The following is a 19,016-nucleotide window of genomic DNA, read 5'->3' as shown; positions in this document are numbered from 1 at the left end:
AGTGGCTGCGCGTCTCAGCGCTTGTCTGGTTCCCACCCCTTTTAACTAAGCCGGTCTGGTCACCGCCCTCACAGACTAGTTGGTTCCGGGGAGGCGGCGGCGGCGGCGGCGGCGGCTGGGGTGCGGCCGGGGCCGGGCCCCTGCCCGGGGCCCGGCGGCTGGGCGGACAGGAGAGCGGCGGGCGAAGTCGCGTCTGCATGTGCGGCACAGCCCCGGCATAGCCCGGGGCTGCCAGTGCCCGCCGCGCCATTGTTGGGGGAGGGGGCGGCTTCTGAGCTCGGCGGAGCCGGGGGACGAGCGGAGGCGGCGGCGGCGGCGGCGGCGAGGAGTGAAGGCGCCCCATGGGGAACTCGCTGTCTTGTTGCCTGTCCCGCAATGCCTGCCCCAAGTTGGGCCGGCGCAGGGGGTCAGCGGAGCCGGACTGCGAGTCTGAGGTCTACAAGGCGGCGGCCGGGAACGCGGTGGCAGTAGCTCCGGCGGCGGCTACCGTGGAACCCGCCGAGTTGGATTTCGCAGGTGGCGAAGGCCACCACCTGCAGCACATCAGCGACCGGGAGATGCCCGAAGGTAAGAAGCGGCGGGCGCGCCTCGCCCCTCGCGGGGTCGGCGCCGTCTGCTCTCGGGCTTACCTCTGGCCTCCGCCGCCCCCAGGGTCCCCCGGGAGGGAGACGCCGCCTAGGGCTCCTTCTTGCCCGGAGTTGGCTCTCCCAGGGCGGGGCACCGGGGACGAAGGCTGGCTCTGCTTGGCGTCCCCACCCCTTATTCTTTACCAGTCGCGTCCGGCCAGTCTCCTTCCCTCTTCCCTACCCGAATGCCCAATTCTTTCCCCCGTTCCCATTTCCCAGCCCGGCCTGAGACCCTCCAATCCGCGGCCCTTCCTGTTGGTGGTTCTATTTAACATCTCGTGGGACTTAGCAGAGACTTTCTGGTGTATTCTCTCTTTTCTTAATGAAAACTTAAATACTCTAACTTCGGCGTATCCATCCCGTCTCCCTATCCAGATGGTACCTAAGCGAAGGAACTAGGTAAGGGCCTGATGATAGACTTCTATTCGTTAAGGTAGTTGATACTCGAGACAATTAAGACAAACATTAGAGGATTTGTCATTTAAATTCAAAATAGAGATGGACAGAGTCAGTGTGGTGTTCTTAACTAAAATTCTTTGGATTTTAATGTTTTCATTCGCCCTGATAAAAGCTACTTTATCCCTTCTAACTATAATTTGAACACGATAGGAAAGAAAATGGTGGGAGAGGGGCTTAAAATAACTGTGAACGGTGTGAAACGTTACTGCCACGGCTGCAGAGAATAGTTGTTGGGTTTTTTTTCTTTACCAAAGGAGACCCCATGGAGTTCTGATTACTTTTAAATTCCCACTTTGACACAAGTATGTCTTCAGCTGCACGGCCTTAACCGACTTCTTTTGCACGTTGCCTGTTCTAAGGGAGGGGTGAGGTGGTTCCTGAGACTGCTGGACAGAAGTTTCAAAGGAGAAAAAACAAATTCAGATTGTAATTTGTAATATAAAGGTTTGGGAGTTAACATACCACATCCATCCTGCAGAAAAATGTCTCCATGGCTCCCTCCTCCGCCCCCCCCCCAGTAGAATACTATTTAACTTTAAGAATGTTCAGGTAAAAGTTCTGAAGACTAAGTGGCTGGGGGTGGGTGTTGTCGGGGAGGAGAGGAGAGAGAGAAGAGAGGAAATGTTTGATTTTTGCCTCTAGAATTTTGGAAAGGGATGGCTCTAGGTTAAAAAAAAAAATTTCTGGGTAGCATAGTGGCACTTTAATAAAGACTGTTCTTTGAAGTATAAAACATTGTATCATAAAGATGTTAAAGCCCCACTGGCCCATTTGTTTCATTGAAATGCCAGAGATTATTTCATTATTTCATAGACGAAATGTCTTACAGCTCTTCTATTTAAATTTTAGTTGGGTTTATTTAATTTCTTTAAAAGTTAGAATAATTAAGCCTGTGGATTCACCCTTATGATGGACGTGGCTTTGTAAGTGGAAAGTACTCCCTTTTCAGAATAGTTAGATATTGTGAAAGAATGAACAAATTATGTGAATTAATTGTAGCTTTAAACACAAAGCATGTAAGTACTTGTGAAAACTGCTCTGCTTGTTGCTATAAGGTAAGCCTCTAAATGATTTTTAAAAACAGTTAGTAGTTGGCTAGTGTAGGATGAGAGACGAAAATTGGACCTTTATAGAATTCTTTTAAGATTTACAATGCATTTTCTTGTGTATTTCACTTGGCCCTTCCATCTACAAATAAGGCCCGTATATATTCTCCCTCTGTTGCCGATGAAGAAGCCAAGACTTAGAGATCTGAAATGACTGTGTAACACAGCTACTGAACAAAAGAGACAGACTTGGGAGGTGGTAGATATGCCAAATTCAGTTCTTGGGATGCTTAAGAAACTGTTTAGAGTGCACCTTATATTTTATAATTTATCCATAAGTTAGGCCTATCTCAGCATACTCCAGTTTTGATTATTGCCATTCCAGTTGATTGTACACAACTCAGAAGCAACATTTACCTCTCCATTCTCTGTCTGTACATACATTGCAATGGATATGAATAAAAGTAGAAGTCATGAAATAGCCTAAATTTATCAGTCAGGTAAACACGTTGATATAATTTAAAGAGTTTGTTCTGGTGAAATCCAATTGAAGCCGAGAATGCCCTGGACAGAGGGACACTAGGGGAAGCTGGTAAGCGGGCAGGTAAGGTACTAAGCATTTAGCATACGACTATGTATGATAAGGAAGGAGTGCTAAATCAGGAACTGGAAAAATAGAGTTCATGAGTACAGAATTTACCTTTTTATGTTTAACATGATTGTTAAAATTTCATTTCAATTTGTCTTTTTTGGGGGGGCATTCAATAAAGTGATAAGAGAAACCTCAATTTCAGCATTTGCCTATTAATGAAGTTTCCATAGAAACAAGGTCAGAACACCAAATATAAAGCACAGGCACATTGGAAGTTTGCTCTTTATGTCTTTATTTCAGACAATTTTGTATCAGTTTCCCTGGAAACTGAGAAATTCCTACTCAGATATAAAACATTTGGGCTTTTCTACAGTGAAGAATTATTTGGTTACTTAGAGAAAATCGTACATAAATGATGCTCTGTCTTGTTCTTCAGAAACATTGGAGAAGAACATGATTTCTTCAAGCCATCTCAAAAAAGTAACTCCTAAGAACGTAGTATAGATTTCAGATAGACTCAAAAGAATTTTTTACTACTTTGTCTTTAACAGTATATCTAATATAACTGATGGTAGTGTCATAATAGAAAATAAGATGCTATGGTCCTATTATCTGATTTTATTTTTATTCATCAACTTTTCATACAGCCTTTATGTTCTGACCTTAGGAGCTTTGCTAATTTTCTGGTGAAAGGTGCTCTCTCAAGTGACCCCTACCTCCCATCCCCCTGAAGAGTGGGTAGGGAAGGAATTGGCAATATGATGTGGAAAAACCTCTGAGCAACAGATCTTTCCTTTTTTTGGTGACAGTATTAATAAACATTTGATGTAAAAGATTTAGAAAACACAGAAAAGTCCTGCACTCACACTCAGAATATCCAGAATTTTTATTAATATTTTGGTGTTGATTCTTCCTGAACCTTTTGTATGCATATAAACATAACATTGTGTTTATTTTACAAAGATGGGACTGTTCTTTATGTGCCACTTTGTCACTTTTTGTTATAAAGAAAAGTAACGGCATGAAGCTCCGGGAACCGTGCTGGCACCTAGAGAGTGCTCCAGGGTGACGTATTCCATGCGACTGCGCATAGCTCTACAGCCTGCCTTTTACCAACTGTTTACTGTGCCATCGAATGGTTGGAGCATAATTCATTTACCCAGCCTTTATGGTTGAGCATCTTTTATAATCCCATTATAATGCTTTATTCAGGGGACACAGGTAAAAACTGATGCATTGTATTGATACTTCCCTATAGCATTCTGATTGTACACTTTGTCTTACGACTTCATTAAATTCATAGGGTGAGTCATTTTGTAGTAAAGGTATTTTAACATTAAATGTTCTTTTCTCAAATTAAAGTTACCATTGATTTTTCACTGAACATTAGATTTCCTCTTTTAGGTTTTCGTGGTTCTTGGTAACCTGTCTTGTGTCTTTGATTCTGAGTAACTAAACTACTCTAAGAGATCTGAAATTAACTCTGGTCTTAGGTGACAGACACATCAAAAGACAGCATTAGAAGAAATCTTAGATGATGTGGGAAAACTGGGAGAAACTTAACTGGTTTGGGGTACACTGAAACATGATTATTAGGCACCATTCCAGAGGCAGGACAAACAGTGGTTAGACAAGACAAAACCCGTAGCCTAACTCAGGTCCTTACTTTCTAGAGGTGCCTGGGGGCTGACGACACAAGAATAACATCAGGTAGTGAGAACACTAAGAAAGAAAATGAAGGTAATGGGCTGGGGAGGAGGACAGTTTTACAAGGGGTGGTTAAAGACAGCTTCTCTCCTTTAGCGACCCATGAGCAGTCCTAAGAGAGCCATGTGAGGCTGTGGGAGAAGAGGCTTCTGTGCAGTTCCTAAGAAGCGAATATGCTTGATGCGTGCCAAGGACAGAAAGATGGGTGGCTGCAGCTGAGTGAATGAATGCCAGGAGGAATATGGGGGATTAAGACCTTGTATGCCTAGTGGGCCTTGACACAAAAATATGAATTTTAGTCTAATTGTAATGGGAAACCATTGAAGGATTATATGCAGGGGAATGATGTTAATTCTTAGAAAAAGGGAAGGGGGGTAGAGAGGGTGGAGGGAGATCAGACCAGCTACTGTGTGAGAATAGACTGTAAGGGTGGAAGGAAGCAGAGAGGGAGACCAGTTAGGAGGCTGGTGCGGTAGCTCAGGTGAGAGCCAACAGTGGCTTGAACAAAAAAGCGATATTAATAAGGGTCTAAAATAGGCTGTAGTATATAGATTGCTCTTGCATTTCATTTGATTCTCACCATGTTCTGAGTTAGGTAGTGTAGGAATTCTTCTCTTAGGTATAAATTGAGCTGTCCAAGGTTTTAAAAATGAGTATTGATAGAGAGTAGGACTGTAAATTCCAAATGCATGGCATATAGGAACAGAATTTATTGTTGACATTATGTGAGCTTCTTTGGAATACTACCTTTTTTCTCACCCTTTTTTGTTGTTGTTGGTTTAGTGTATTAAAGTAATAAAACTTAAGAGTTAAAACAGTAACACTGCGTAACGTGAAATGAAATGAAGGTAACTTGCAACCCACAAAGGTTCTTAAAAGTCCAAGAAACTGAGTAGAGTACTCTTTAGAAATATATAAAGCCAGGTGTACTTACCTATGTGTCACCTCTCAGTCATGATCACTGTAACACTGATTGAGGATTAAAATAAGGCAAAACTGAGAACCAGGGTAGAGGCAGGTACAGAAGCAGTTGGAAACCAGAGCTGGGAGGTTGGGAAGCCAGGATGGTCAGAAGCTAGGGAAGCAGGGTCAAGGTGTGGGTGAGCCGTAGCCTGGCAGGTGCAGGAGCCTGCTGTGTCCCCGCTGGTGAGGCCGCCCAGCTCAGGGCCGGCTGGCGGGAACTCCCTGACTGCGGTGGCAAGTGTGGACTCAGAGAGATGAAGTCATCAGTTTCCATGGTAATTGTAAGGGTTGTAATGTTTGTCTTATGAGCCATAAAACTAATACACTGTGCAGTACAGGGACGCTAGGGCAGTTCAGTAAACGCAGTGGTCACCGTTAAGTGAACTGGTGCTCAGCAGTTGGCCCAGAAACTGCTGACATCTCCTGTTTATTTGGAATATATTGAAATCAATATGTTGATATTAATCGCTTTCTGAAATATGCTGCTTCTGTCAGATGCTTTCTTGGTCACTTCCCTCTCCCTCTAATATTTTAACAAGGAAAAATCATTTATCGACAGTTTGATAGCATAGTTTTAACACTTTTAGCCTTCAGTAATGCATTTCATTTGTTCTAAGTTGCCTATGTTTTCACACTTTTAACAACTGCAATTGAGATGGATCTTAACTGGTAGAATCTTAGATTGGAGGAAAAACAGTATTCAGTGTCGGTGGTGTTTTACAGGTTTCCTCTGAGGAATGTTTACATTAAGACCGAGTTGAATTTTTTTTTTAATCATACTTTTTCTACATCGACCTATCGTGCTGTCAAATAAGTTGCAATTTAAATTGATAATACAAAAATGATGGGTCTTAAAATACAGTTTTAATCATAACCCCTAATCATGAGCTCAAGAATATTTCTCCTGGGTAAAACATTCTTAGAGGTTTCTAAAGAAATAACTTTCGGAAGAATCCATGTAATTTCCTGAATGCACAGTAATTTCCTGAAGTCTCTAAATTACTGTGTGTGCATGTGGTGGGGAGAGGGATGAGAGGGATGGTGGGTGGTAAAGCTTTGCTTAATAGTTGGCAGTCTTACCTTTGTGATAGTGAAGAGTGTGGTAGGTTTTATCATAGTCTCCTTAGGCTCTTGGGAAGATAGTTAATGGGAAGTGCAGAAATATTGTGTGTATGTATGAGTTTACTGTCTAATGGCTCACATGTCCATTCTATAAGATAGTGATGTGGTATTTTTCATTAGCAAAAAGTGCAAGTTATATAGAAAATTGTTAGTTATATAGGCTATAAACAAAAGATTAATATTTTCTGAAAACCTCATGCAAACTGACAGCAGTAGGGCCCTGGTGTTTACAGTACATTCAAATGATAGGCCAACTCACCAAAGTGGAAATAACACTGATAACTGTGGGAAAATGGTCAAACTGTGTAATCAAAAGAAATACAAATTAGATCTACAGTGAGGTTCCTCATTCATATCAGTAGGAATTTTTTTTTTTTTTCAAGTATCCAAAGCAAGGGTAGGAACTCAAAATGTCATGATTGGTAGCATTATACCCTAATGTGCCCCCCACCTTCTTTAGGAAGCAATTTAGCATTGTACATGGAGCCGTGAAAGTGATCTAACCTTTTGGCTTAGTCATTCCACTTCCGAAGATCTTTGCTAAGGAGATAAGACCATTATTTTAAAAAACTATGTACATGAAGATTTTCCTCATAATATTTTAAGAATAGAACTTTGTAAGCACCAATCCCCAGCAATAGGGGATTGGCTAAGTCCAGTATAGGAATAACACTTGATGGGCCAGTGTGTATTCATTAGACAATAAATATGCAACAGTGGGGTGGAGAGCGCTTGTTAGTAACAAGAAGACATAAATTGTACACTAATTAGAGCTTTTTTTAACGTATAAGAAAAGCAACTAAAAGTAACGGTTGTGAATCATTGTGTGTTAATGATTGTGAATGGTTGTGTGTAATTTTTAAACAGCATCGTTTTGTCTCATGCAGATTTTTGTTCATGATATTTGTTAAAGGAATGAGCAAGTGACTTTTACCTTTCCCCACCTTTAGTGTGATCATCAGTACTGCTGATTAACCAGGTCTCCTTCAGTTGCAAGTTAAAAGAACATCACAGCGTTAAGCACTACTTGACCCAGGAGTTAAATGATCTCCTCAGTTCTGCTCTCCTCTGTTGATGTCTCCTGAAAAGCCTTTCCCCTCATGATAGCAAGGGGAGTGTCCAGCAGCTCAAGACTAGCTAAGGATCCTAGAGTACAGTTCTGCCTTTCTCTTTTCTTGGGAAGTCCCAGGACAGCTGTGATTGATTGGCCGGTCCTGGGTCCTGTGCCTACCTTTGAACCCCCTAGGATAGAGTAGGGAGAGTGCCAGCTTTTTTCTGGTCACTTGGGCTAAGTTTACTTTTTTTTTTTGCATGTTGTCATTTCTTTTATCCCGGCCTTCTTGATTTTTGTATTTAGATCTGTAGTAGCACATCTTGGTTTGGCGGGTGTGTGTGTGTGTGTGTGTGTGTTAAAGCTTGCTTCTCTTTGATTCTGGCACTTAATTTTCCTGGACTTCCATTGAAAATTGTTAAGTTTTACCATGCCATAGACACTGATAAATAATACAGCTACTTTGCAAACATTTCTGCTTATTTTTTAGATTCAAATGTAGTCTATTTACTTTCTTTTTGGTATAGGTAAATAGTCATGAATTCTTTCGGAAGCTATAGGTTAGAGGCAGCTGTGAAAGTCTCTGCCTGCCATTTTGTGTACAGCTGAAATAATTTATTTTCCCATTGTCTTAGTTTTTCAAATATGTAGGAGAAAAAAAACTTTAAAATAATTATATGGGTCTTTTACATAAAAATGTTGAATAGAATATTTTCTCCAAAAGCAGCTTGATAAACTTCAAATTCAGTGAAGGAATTTTCATGAAGAACAAAGCAGTTGGTTTAGCTCTGTAAATTACTAGTGCTGGCAATGACATTAAAATGGATGGCTCAGATTCCTGTTAAAACGGGAAGTCCCAAATTACTGTTCATGCAAAATTCTTTCTGGGTGGGAAAAGGGGATTCTAGGTAGATACATTTGTGGAATGCTGGGTTAGACAGAATTCACTACTAGACTAATTCGTTTTTAATATATCAATGTGTGTATTCTTTGGATTCTCTAAGAGGCAGGGATATATTTGTATTTCACTTTGACCATCAAAGCCATCTTTCAAAAACAGATCAGTTATTATGTGGTTTGGGAAATAATTGCCTTAACCATTACTCTTTATCTGAATCTTGGTCCAGTTTCTTAAAAGATTGGTTAAATGGTTTGAGATGGACTTTGCTGAGGAAGTGTCATAGGGCTTTTATGTTTGTTTGTTTGTTTTAAACAACAACCTTACTATCCTGTGTGGTAGCTTGTGCTTGTTTTGTATTTCTGCCTAAATAGAAGACGCTATCCCACCTTGGTGCAAGGTGGGCTACAGGCAGACCCACCTTTTCGTGTAGGTATGGCCAAAATGTTTTTCTAGTAGCCCTATGATCTGCTCCAGAAAGTACTCTTATTGAAGCCCCAAATTAATCATGCAGCGTGGAATGAAGAAGAAGTGAGTTTAGCTTTGGAAATAGAGGGCAAAGTTAAAAATCACTATCATGGAAGTGTTCCTCTAGATTAGAACATTGAACTTTTATGTAGTCCTCTTAAATCTGCCATGATGAATAGCCCCCAGATAAACCACAGCCAATTAAATGAGTTCATTTGTTGAATGGAGTTAGAATTAGCCATTTGATTGTCTGAAGAACATTTGCCAAAAGCAACTCACTTCGTTTTGGCATATTTGATATATTGAGCTGGTATCTGACAGTAGTTGGCCACAGCATAACTTGCTTCTTGAGACTGTTCCTGGAATGTGCTAGTAATATCAGCTTTAAAAGAGGGTGACTGAATTTTTAATTGGTAAATAGGAGGGGAGTCACATATATGATTCATCTAAAAATGGCATAGATTATTTAGGTGCAAGTTAAAGAAGTCTAAGACATAGCCATGGTTTTATTCCACATGTATGGAGAGTTTCTACAATTTTGCTGTTTCCCAATAGAATTTTTATATTGTGCCTTTACTAAAATTGCCTTTTTGTCATTACTAAAAGCTCTTCTCAAGACTATTAAAAGTGGTTTCAATCAATGTGTAGCTATCTTTAAAATCATGTATTTTTCTACTCAACTAAATCACCACACCTTTTTCTTTTCTTCCTATACAGACTTAGCTTTGGAACCAAACCCTTCTGACCACCCAAGGGCAAGCACAGTTTTTCTGAGCAAACCTCAAACAGATGGTAAGGCAATGCTTTTTCTTCCCTGAGAAAAAGAGTGAAAACTGTTTTTGTTTTGTGTATTATAGGAGGTATTTAGAAAAACTCTTACAGTGGTTTAAATGTTTCACTTTTTTTATGTATTCACTTGTCTTATTTTAATATGTTGATGATACAGTTTCCTTTAGTTGTCAGTGTTTTAGGGAGGAGAACACTTAGACTATCTGTTTATACATTTTGCCACCTCTTTATCAACATAGTCAACTGGCCACATGATTTAGATGTGGTCTATTTCTCCATGCTACTTTGTCCTTTTCCCCTTGCTCCGAAGAGCACATATGTTAAAGACAAATGATAGGGTTTAGGTCACAGTTAGGTTTTCATTTGATCAAATCAGAAAAATCAGTTGTTATATATGGGAATTGAGCCTTGTGATTTTGGCCCTGTTTTACACAGTGTTCAACCAGACGAGCCTATCTCACATCCAGATTTATGCTACTCAGAACTTTTAAGCTATTCAAAACTTTCTCATCCTAATGTAGTGCTGTGCCAGGGTAATAAGAGCAACATGCCATATGGGGTTTTCCAGAAGATTATCCTCAGCATGTGAAACTCATATAAATTTCCTGTGTCCTCCTTGTTTTAAGATGAGAATCAGAACCGTAGAATTTTTTGCACTCCTGCTTGCCTGCTTGTCTTCCTTAATGTTATGTTAAATCCTAGTTTATTTGCTAAAAAGCCATACGTGACCAAGTTTTTCAGTTGATTACGAGAGCAGGAATACAAGAAGTGAACATTCCATAATATTTAAAGTGAAGCAGCACAATAAAAAACGGAGGTTTGGTTTTTTGTTGTTGTTGTTTTGCTTTTTGTTTTTTTCCGTTAGATCACTGGTTTTTATAAAAGGATATAACTCAGGAACAGCCAGATGGAAGAGATGCATAGGGCCAGGCATGGGGACAGGGCACAGAGCTTTGATGCCCTCTGCAAGGGTACTACGTGTTCACCAACCTGGAAGCTCCTGGGGTTTCTAACTTGCATTTTTCTAGTGTGTGTACTTGAGCCACTCATTTCTGGTTAGGATTGCTCTATTTCTCAGTTTCTTCCAGAGCCATGAGCTGCTCACGTGTAGAGGGGCTCTGGAGACAGTAAAAGAAAAGCTGTCCCATGCCTGTCTCTCTCTTCAGCCTTAAGGAATCCGTGCCTGTGATGCCTGTCTGGAGTTAAAGGAGGCAATGTGAGCAAGAGTGTGGCCTAAGACCCTCTTCAGGCTTTTATTCTTCTGGCCTTTGTTGGAGCAAAACAGTTTTGTGTGCTGTAGATATGTTCATTTAGGTCAGCACACTCATTTTAAAATTTACATTTAACGTAGGTTACTTTCCAGTTGTGTATTTTTTCAGTAAGGTATTTGAATAGGTTACCATTAAGTGGTTCAGGATGCTTCCAGAGATACTGGTGCGTTCGGAGATGAGTGCCTGGCCAGAAACTGGTTCTTAGAGTTGTCATCTGTAGATTGTGGTAATTAAAGTAAGCTGTGTGTAAATGAAGAATTAGAAAATACTCCTGGCTAGTAGTTCAGCTATGCAGCAGGTAAATTTTTTTATTAGCTAAGTTTCTCACCTGGCCTAATTGGCTTTGTCCTTTTCTTTTGTAAATGGGGAGTCTTTCATTTGTACCTAATCCAGAATATCTATTAGGTCAAAAAAGTGAAACTAAGTTTTTAGATTTTATTTATAGGACTCATCTTGCTGGGTGATTTAAATTATATATTTTGTTGGAAATTATTTTTAAAAATAGAATGGAATTTTATCTCATTGTGTTATTGGTAATCCATCAAATAATTAGTGACTACTTTTATTTTTCTATGGCATTTGTATCAGAATTCATCAGTTAATTTTTTTTATTCTTAGTGCGGGAAAAGAGGAAGAGCAACCATTTAAACCATGTAAGTAAACAGTTGAAAAGTTAAGAAATTAATAGTTTGAATTAAAAATATGTCTGCCATGATTCCTAAAAATATGATGGATCCAATACTGTTAGCATGGACCTCTTTTTGGTAGATTTTCTAAATCTCTGTTTTCCTAATTATCAAATGTATTCAGGAAAGTCTTTGACTTAGTAGTGCCCATTTTTTAAGGGTTCTGACATTTAAGTTAAATTTCACTAATATGGTTGTAGTATAAAGATCTGCCTTAAATTCTTTTGCCTTATTTTTTTGATCTTATTTTTTAACCAAAGTAATAAAAGTATAACAGGTAAGTTAATTTTTAGCACTGTCCATTGACTTCTTGTCATAGCAGGTGACAGCTTAGCTTCTTCGGTCCACCATGACGTTATTTCCCTCCCTGTGTTCCCTCAACATGTATCAGTTTTTATTAAATCAGAATCAATGTTTACATTACTACGACTCTGCAAATATTGTGCATTGCAGAGCCATATAGTTCTCTGACTGTGCCTCCTCCTTGTACACCCTTCATTCTTTTTCTTAAATATTAATGAAATTGGAGCACTTCTGCACTTCTCTAGGATAACCCAACCCCCCTTTTCCTAGCCAACGTGATCTCACACAGCCAAATGCAGTAAGTAGCTCCCTGCCCGGTCTCCCTGCTTTCACATTCTTCATTTTTTCTGTGGAATTAATTTCCTGACTCTATTCACTTGCCTGTTTTCTAACAGCTATTTTTTTCCCCAAATGTTTTAACATTTGTCACATGCCTATCAAAAATATTTTCCGTCTACTAAGCCACATCTGTTCCATTTTTTTCTTGGAGACACTTTTCCCCAATCTTTTGTCTTCCTACTCCCATATAGACTAGTGTTCCCCTAGGCCTGCTCTATGCCTCTTTTCCTGGGATATCTGTGTGAAGTCATCTGGGATCTCACATAACTCTGCTCTCTTATGTTGGATCCCCTATGTCCTAGATTCTGTTTCCCTCTTGTCTTGTTATACTTCCTTGTTTTACTGGAGCACATTTTCCTGGGAAAAGGGCACATGGGCAGAAAGTTTATAGAGATCTAGCCTCTCTGAAACTCCTTCTATTTGATAAAGTATAGAATTCTCAGTTGAAACTAATTTTTGCCATTCTAAAGACACTTCCCTCTCATCTTCTCATTTACACTGTTGCTCTTAAACCTGTTGACATTGTATGGTACATTGTACATTACCGATTTTAGTCATTTCCCCCCACCCCTTCCTTCTCGGGAACCTTTTAGTACCTTCCCTCTCCCTGGGATTTTGAAATTTCATAATTTGGTTTGGTATAGACCTTTTTTGTGTGTTTCTTTGATATTCTGTTTTTTTCTTCCAGGTTCCTATTATTCGGATGTTGGAAGTCTTAGACTTACCAGATGGCTAACTTTTTTCCCCTCCTGCTTTGCATTTTGTCGTTTTGTCCTGCTTCCTGGAGGTTTCCTTGACTGTGCTCTAATCCTTCTATTGAATATATTGTTTTGTCTACCTTATTTTCAATTTATAGAGTTCTCTTATATCCTGTCATTCTTTTTTTCACTGATGCAATTTCAAGTTTTCATTTGCTCCTGAGTTTTTATCACTCCCATCAATTCCTTCTTCCTGTTTGGTTTTGTTTTTTTTTAAAGCATCCTTATATTTTATTTTATTTATTTATTCTTTGGCTGCATTGGGTCTTGGTTTCTGCACGTGGGCTTTCTCTGGTTGCGGTGAGCTGGGCCTACTCTTTGTTGGGTGCGTGGGCTTCTCATTGCAGTGGCTTCTCTTGTTGCGGAGCACAGGCTCTAGGGCGTGTGGGCTTCAGTAGTTGTGGCTCATGGGCTCTAGAGCGCAGGCTCAGTAGTTGTGGCGCATGGGCTCAGTTGCTCTGTGGTATGTGGGATCTTTCTGGGCCAGGGCTCGAACCCGTGTCCCCTGCATTGGCAGGCGGATTCTTAACCACTGCGCCACCAGGGAAGTCCCATTCCTTCTTCCTGTTTTGATCTCTTACTTGTTGGGGGCTTCCCTCAAACGTGTGATGGTCCTTGGCTGTCTGTTAAGATCTAATTGGAAGCATCACTTGGACAACTCGTTAACTGATGGGCCTCACTGCAAGGATTTGGGGACCACGCCTCTGAACTCTGAGCCTGCCTTGGGTTCTGTAAGACAAACTGGTTTTCTTGTTCCTGTCCTAGTCACTCTCTGTAGGTACCAAGGTTGTGCTTCCTCTGTTCTGCCATGTCAGTTACCACTCCTTTATCTAGTCTTTTCACCTTTCAAACATTAAAAATCATCTGCTGTTTATCCTGTCTTATGTATAGCTTTTTTAAAAAATGCCTTTAATTCTAATGAGATGATATCTGAAAGAAGGGGGAGAGGAAATAGGTTTGTGGTCAGTCTACTCAAACTTAGATTTATTCTTTGAATATAGGTTCTGAGTTTGAAGTTTAATTCAGTATATTTAACGATATTAATTCAGACAATATTTTTGATTATACCTATAATTAGAATATTATACTTTTCTACTAAGGCCTGGAGTATGAATTCTATTCAAACCACTCACCCTACCATATTGTCCATTAATGTGCAACATAGATGGAGTATTACAGACTTTTCAGTTAAAGTCATTGATTCTTAATAAACGTATCCAAAACTTGTGAAAAGGGGGAAGAAAAAAGTGAACTTCAGCTTTATTCTCTTTTTTTTTTTTTTCATTTATATACTTTTATTTGGGAATGTTTAAATCAATACAGAGAAAACTAAATTTCAGAGACACTGAATATCATTAGTTTGGATATCATTACTTTATTATAAAAGAAACACGGAAATTATTTACAGGATGAAAGATTTCAGAACTTCAGTGGCAGCTTCACGTGATGCCATTGGGGGAACGGGCAGCTTCACGTGATGCCATTTCAATAGTGACTTATTTTAGTCGACATATTTTCCAAGAATGTCACCATCTCTAAATAAGAAATAATCCTTGTCATCTAGAACTACTTTGGTGCCTTCATATTCTGGGAGAAGAACTTTATCTCCAACTTTCACACTAACTGGTTGAATCTCTCCACCCTTTCCTTTAGAGCCTGATCCAACAGCTACTACCATTGCTTGCAATACTTTTCCTTGCGATTTTTCTGGAAGCATAATGCCTCCTTTGGTTACAACTTCGGGTGCACTTCTTTCAACTAATACTCGGTCAAAGAGGGGAAGAAACTTTCTAAATGCCTGTCCTGCCATGACTCGGGTTGCCGCACTTCGTACTCTCGCTCTCTCCAGCTTTATTCTTTTAATGGGTTAAAATCAGAGGCAGTAGGCACAATGGGAAGAGTCATTGGGTGGGGGCAGGATTTCAACAGGTACTTGACCTTTAATGATAAGCTTTGAGGGTTGTTACTTACTAGCCTCCTAGGTATGATTATTTTCTAGTCTTCACCATTAAACCTGAAGTCTACTAAGCAACCTTTCCCCTTATAAAGATTGTAAAAGTCCATGTATTTTGTCCTTAGTGCTGAATGAAGATAAATACTCTTCTTCAGTGACCAATTGAAATAATACCTATGAACATTAAACTGTCAGTAGTGTTTTTTGCTACTTGTTTTTTTTTTTTTTTGTATTTGCATTTTATACCCTTATGTGTGTCAGTGCAGTTTATTGAGGTTGTGAGCCAGCAATGGTAAGGCTTTAATCATAAAGGACAGTTATCTTAAATTTTCAAGCAAGATGAGAGGAAAGTAATCTGCTGGCAGCTAACATATCTAGGCTTTGCTCAGAGGCTTCAATTCTGCCATCCTTTAGTGAACCCTAGATGCTGGAAAGTTTGAATAGTTTCAGGAGTAGGCCTGTGGAAGTGTTTCTTTTGTAGGATCGAGCCAGTAGACTGTAAGTTGCTGATACATTAAATGAGCCCCCATAGGACTATAGACCACATCTAATTAAAAATTTTAAATGTTTTAGCAGTAATATTTCGAAAGACAAATCAATATACATTCATAATAGAAAAAAAAGTTTTTAATAGAGGAAAACAGGATAAATAGCACCCAAAGCTCTACCAACTAGTCTATATTTTGGTACATTTCCTTACTATTTTTATTCCCCTCATATATATAGATTTTTGGTCAGAATTGACTTTTATTACGTGTAGTGTATGTCATATTATACCCTAATAGTAGTGACCTTAAAAGATAACCTGCTTCGTTTAGAATCAAAGTATTTGAATGAGTGAATTTTCATTTTTCATGCTGTATCTGTTTTTTGAGATTCTAAAATTACACATTAACCAAATAGCTTAAGGACCATATCAGAGTTTTAGTTTAAAACATTTCTAGCTTGAAGGAGAAATTAGTCTTCCAAATAGTGATACTTTTCAAATATGTTACATCTAGAACTTTTTGTTAATAAGGAATAAGTGGCTTTGCATAAAGCATCTGAAACAAGCAAAATGGTGTTTTATATATGCCATTTGGATATTTCTGATTATTGGATACTGGCAATTTTTATTTAAATGCTCTGTATTTTAAAAAGCATCAACTAGATTTTCTCCCTGCCTCACCTTTCATGTATTTGTGGAGGACATTGATGGGAGAGTGTGACAGCATGGTGAAAACTATTTTATATTAATAGGAGGAAGGAAGGCTCATCTGAATTAGTAAACAAACAAAAACCAAAACCAAAACCCAGCTTTAAAATTGTTTGTATTCTGTGGTATTAAAGAATGCTACTCTTCCTTCCAGTGGCTTTCAGTGATTGGCATTTGGTTATTGGCCTTACTTTAAGGAAGAGAGTTGTCCTAACATAGTTTAGGCCATTTTAGTATTTGACTATTGCCATGTTCATGGGCTCTTCACAAATAAATGGATACTTCTAAAGTGTTTTAAAGATAGTTCATTCTCTAGAGGGTCTCAAAAAGTTCTTTGTCACCTATCCAACACCACTGTAGATAAATTCTCACGAATTTGTATCTTTAGTAAGATTTACCTCCAGTTTACCTCTTAAATAATTTCTCAAACACTTGTTGAATCCTAATTTGTCCCAGATTCTGTGCTCAGTAGCTGGAGGTAGGAGAAGAATCTTCCTAACCTGGAGAAGCTTGTTTACTTAAGAGGGTGGTACTATGCAAGCAGCTGAGACCATGGAACAGTTGGTAAATTAGATGTGTGAGTGTGCAGAAAGTGAGAAGTTTTGTGGTGTGCCTGCTGGCAAAGGGATCCTAGAGGAAGATGGGGTCAAGCTTGCTGGGACAGGAGGAAGAAAAAGGCACTGCAGGCAGAGAGCAGCATGGGTGAGGCAGGAGTGTCAAATAACACGTAGAACAGAAGTAGTACAATTTTGAAACGAATGGCAAGTATTCTCTGAGGTTCTCACTTGAGTAATGTAATGGCAGTCTTACTTAAACATGAAGTGAGAAGTTAAATTCTCAGAGTTGTTTTATCCGTTTTTTTTGGATGCGAGAGAATCTTTAAGCAGTACCTTTTTGTCCTCCAGATAAGGAAGTTGAGGCCCAGAGAGACTTACGGCCCCCAGCTTGTTAGTGATAGAGCAGCCCTGGCGTGCCCAGCCTCTGATTCGCAAACGCTTGTCTCGTCGCACCGTCTCCTGAACGAGTACATTTGTTACTGGGGTGCATTGACTGCAGTGAGATGCTCCGGCGTCGGTGTTACAGAAGGCATTACCTTTTATTGTAGTAAATGAATAGAAATAGGAAATCTCAGCTGCATGTCATTGCTTAAGGAAAAAACCCTGAAATCTTATTCTAAACTTTTTACATTATTATAAAGGTAATTTATAATAGGCGCTTGCCAGGTTTGATTATAGGTACTATATCAAGGCAGCATTTTATAACCCATTTCTCAAAGCTCGTCTGTGGAAGTCAGAGTATAGAGGTTTCCCATAGAGCTGCACATGATATCACACTCAGGCAGTTCATGGAGTGTAAGAAAAATCGTAATGCTTTATCGTTTGACATTTTAACCAAGGAAAAAAACACACTTTATAGGTTTAACTTACTGTGACATTTTCTTCTATTTCCCTTCCCCTTCAGGTATCTCCAGGGCAGCTTACTAAAAAGTATAGCTCATGCTCAACGATATTTCTAGATGACAGCACAGTCAGCCGTCCTAATCTTAGAACCACAGTAAAATGGTGAGTACAAGTAGGTTGCCAAGGGCTGAGTGACAGACCCCCTTATCGCTAAAAGCATCCTAGCCATACATAATTTCATTCATTTGAATTGTCCTTTTCAGTGATCAGGTTAAAAAACTGGTGTCAACTATACATTGATTTCAAGGACCTAAATATGAATTTTCAGTTTCCATTTTAATCTTAGAGCGCATGATAGAAGGGAAAGCCAGTTAGCAAATAAGAAATCCCAGAAAAAGTATAAATCTTTATTTGACGCATTTCTGTTGTTAAGCCATTGTTGAACATAATGAGAAAGAGAGGTACTTTTTATTGGCTATTTCTAGAAAAAATTATTTCTTTATGAGTTGTAGTCCTCAAACAATGTATACTACTTTGGAAGCTACTCTTAGAAGAAGGAACAGCTTGTCCCCTACTGGCACCAAAGCGAATCTGCATTTAAATTTAATTGGATTTTGTCAGATTTATCCCACTGTGCATTTTTTTTTTTCCTGCACTATTTCTGTATGAAATTTTACTTCTCCTTCCTGTCCCCCAAAGAGGGGGAGAATATATCAAACCAGTCTTAAGAAATACACACTCAAGCTTAATTTCTTTGTAGACGAAATTTGTTCAACTGAGGTTTTAACTTAATAGACACATTTCATTTTTGTTTATATATATAAATATATCTCCAACACACTGTATCAATCACAGCAGAGAACAGTAAAAGAGGTGAGGTTTCGGAAACATGGCTGTGGTCAGGCTTATACTTAAGGAGACACGAACAGTGTCATGATGATGGAAACTATTCTTTAATTTCTGGGAGCACCTCATAGTCCACAATTGGAGATGCACTTTCAAAACACCCTAATGATGAACCTTTCAAGCTTATTTAAGAGAGAAAAACCAAACGGGATGCAGAGCTTCTTGCCTCCTCCCTCGCGGTTGTCCACGAAACATTAACATCTCCTTAGGATATGAATGTTGATTTTCCAGAACACAGTTTGGGAAATGCTATTTGAAAATATTAATGTCCTTATCCTTAATTTTATTTGTTGTCTTAATTTTATAAGCTAATTATATTTTTAATTGGTTTTTAATGTGCCAGCTTTTTTTTTAGCTCTTTAAATTATCAGTAACTTCTACTTTAATTAAAGACAGCAAGTTCACAGTCATACTAATGTAACTTTCCTCTCTTGCTTACAATAATAGTTGCAGTCAAATCATGTTTCAGCAAAAACTGAGCCC

At 39.2% G+C, this 19,016-nt stretch overlaps 2 protein-coding genes across 4 annotated transcripts in view; one reads left to right on the top strand and one right to left on the bottom strand.

The window, feature by feature from the left end:
- The first annotated feature begins 334 nt into the window (after positions 1 to 334).
- LOC132368592 (cyclin-Y-like protein 1) overlaps positions 335 to 19,016 on the top strand; it is a 33,873-nt gene continuing 15,191 nt past the window's right edge. The window contains exons 1-4 of one of the 3 annotated variants that reach the window (XM_059927299.1): positions 335 to 567; positions 9,650 to 9,724; positions 11,611 to 11,645; positions 17,689 to 17,789. In XM_059927299.1, coding sequence (XP_059783282.1) covers positions 342 to 567; positions 9,650 to 9,724; positions 11,611 to 11,645; positions 17,689 to 17,789 — 437 coding nt within the window. In that variant the 5' untranslated portion in view covers positions 335 to 341. Of the gene's footprint in view, positions 568 to 9,649; positions 9,725 to 11,609; positions 11,646 to 17,688; positions 17,790 to 19,016 lie in introns of those variants that run through there. The other 2 variants (XM_059927301.1, XM_059927300.1) reach the window with 2 other exon arrangements.
- LOC132368591 (10 kDa heat shock protein, mitochondrial-like) lies at positions 14,546 to 14,918 on the bottom strand. The gene has a single exon (XM_059927298.1). The coding sequence runs from the start codon at positions 14,886 to 14,888 to the stop codon at positions 14,580 to 14,582; it is 309 nt and encodes a 102-aa protein (XP_059783281.1). The 5' UTR covers positions 14,889 to 14,918; the 3' UTR covers positions 14,546 to 14,579.

The sequence above is a fragment of the Balaenoptera ricei genome, chromosome 7 (genome assembly GCF_028023285.1).
Source record: "Balaenoptera ricei isolate mBalRic1 chromosome 7, mBalRic1.hap2, whole genome shotgun sequence".
Taxonomy (NCBI): domain Eukaryota; kingdom Metazoa; phylum Chordata; class Mammalia; order Artiodactyla; family Balaenopteridae; genus Balaenoptera; species Balaenoptera ricei.
This window is presented reverse-complemented; position numbering and strand designations above follow the sequence as displayed.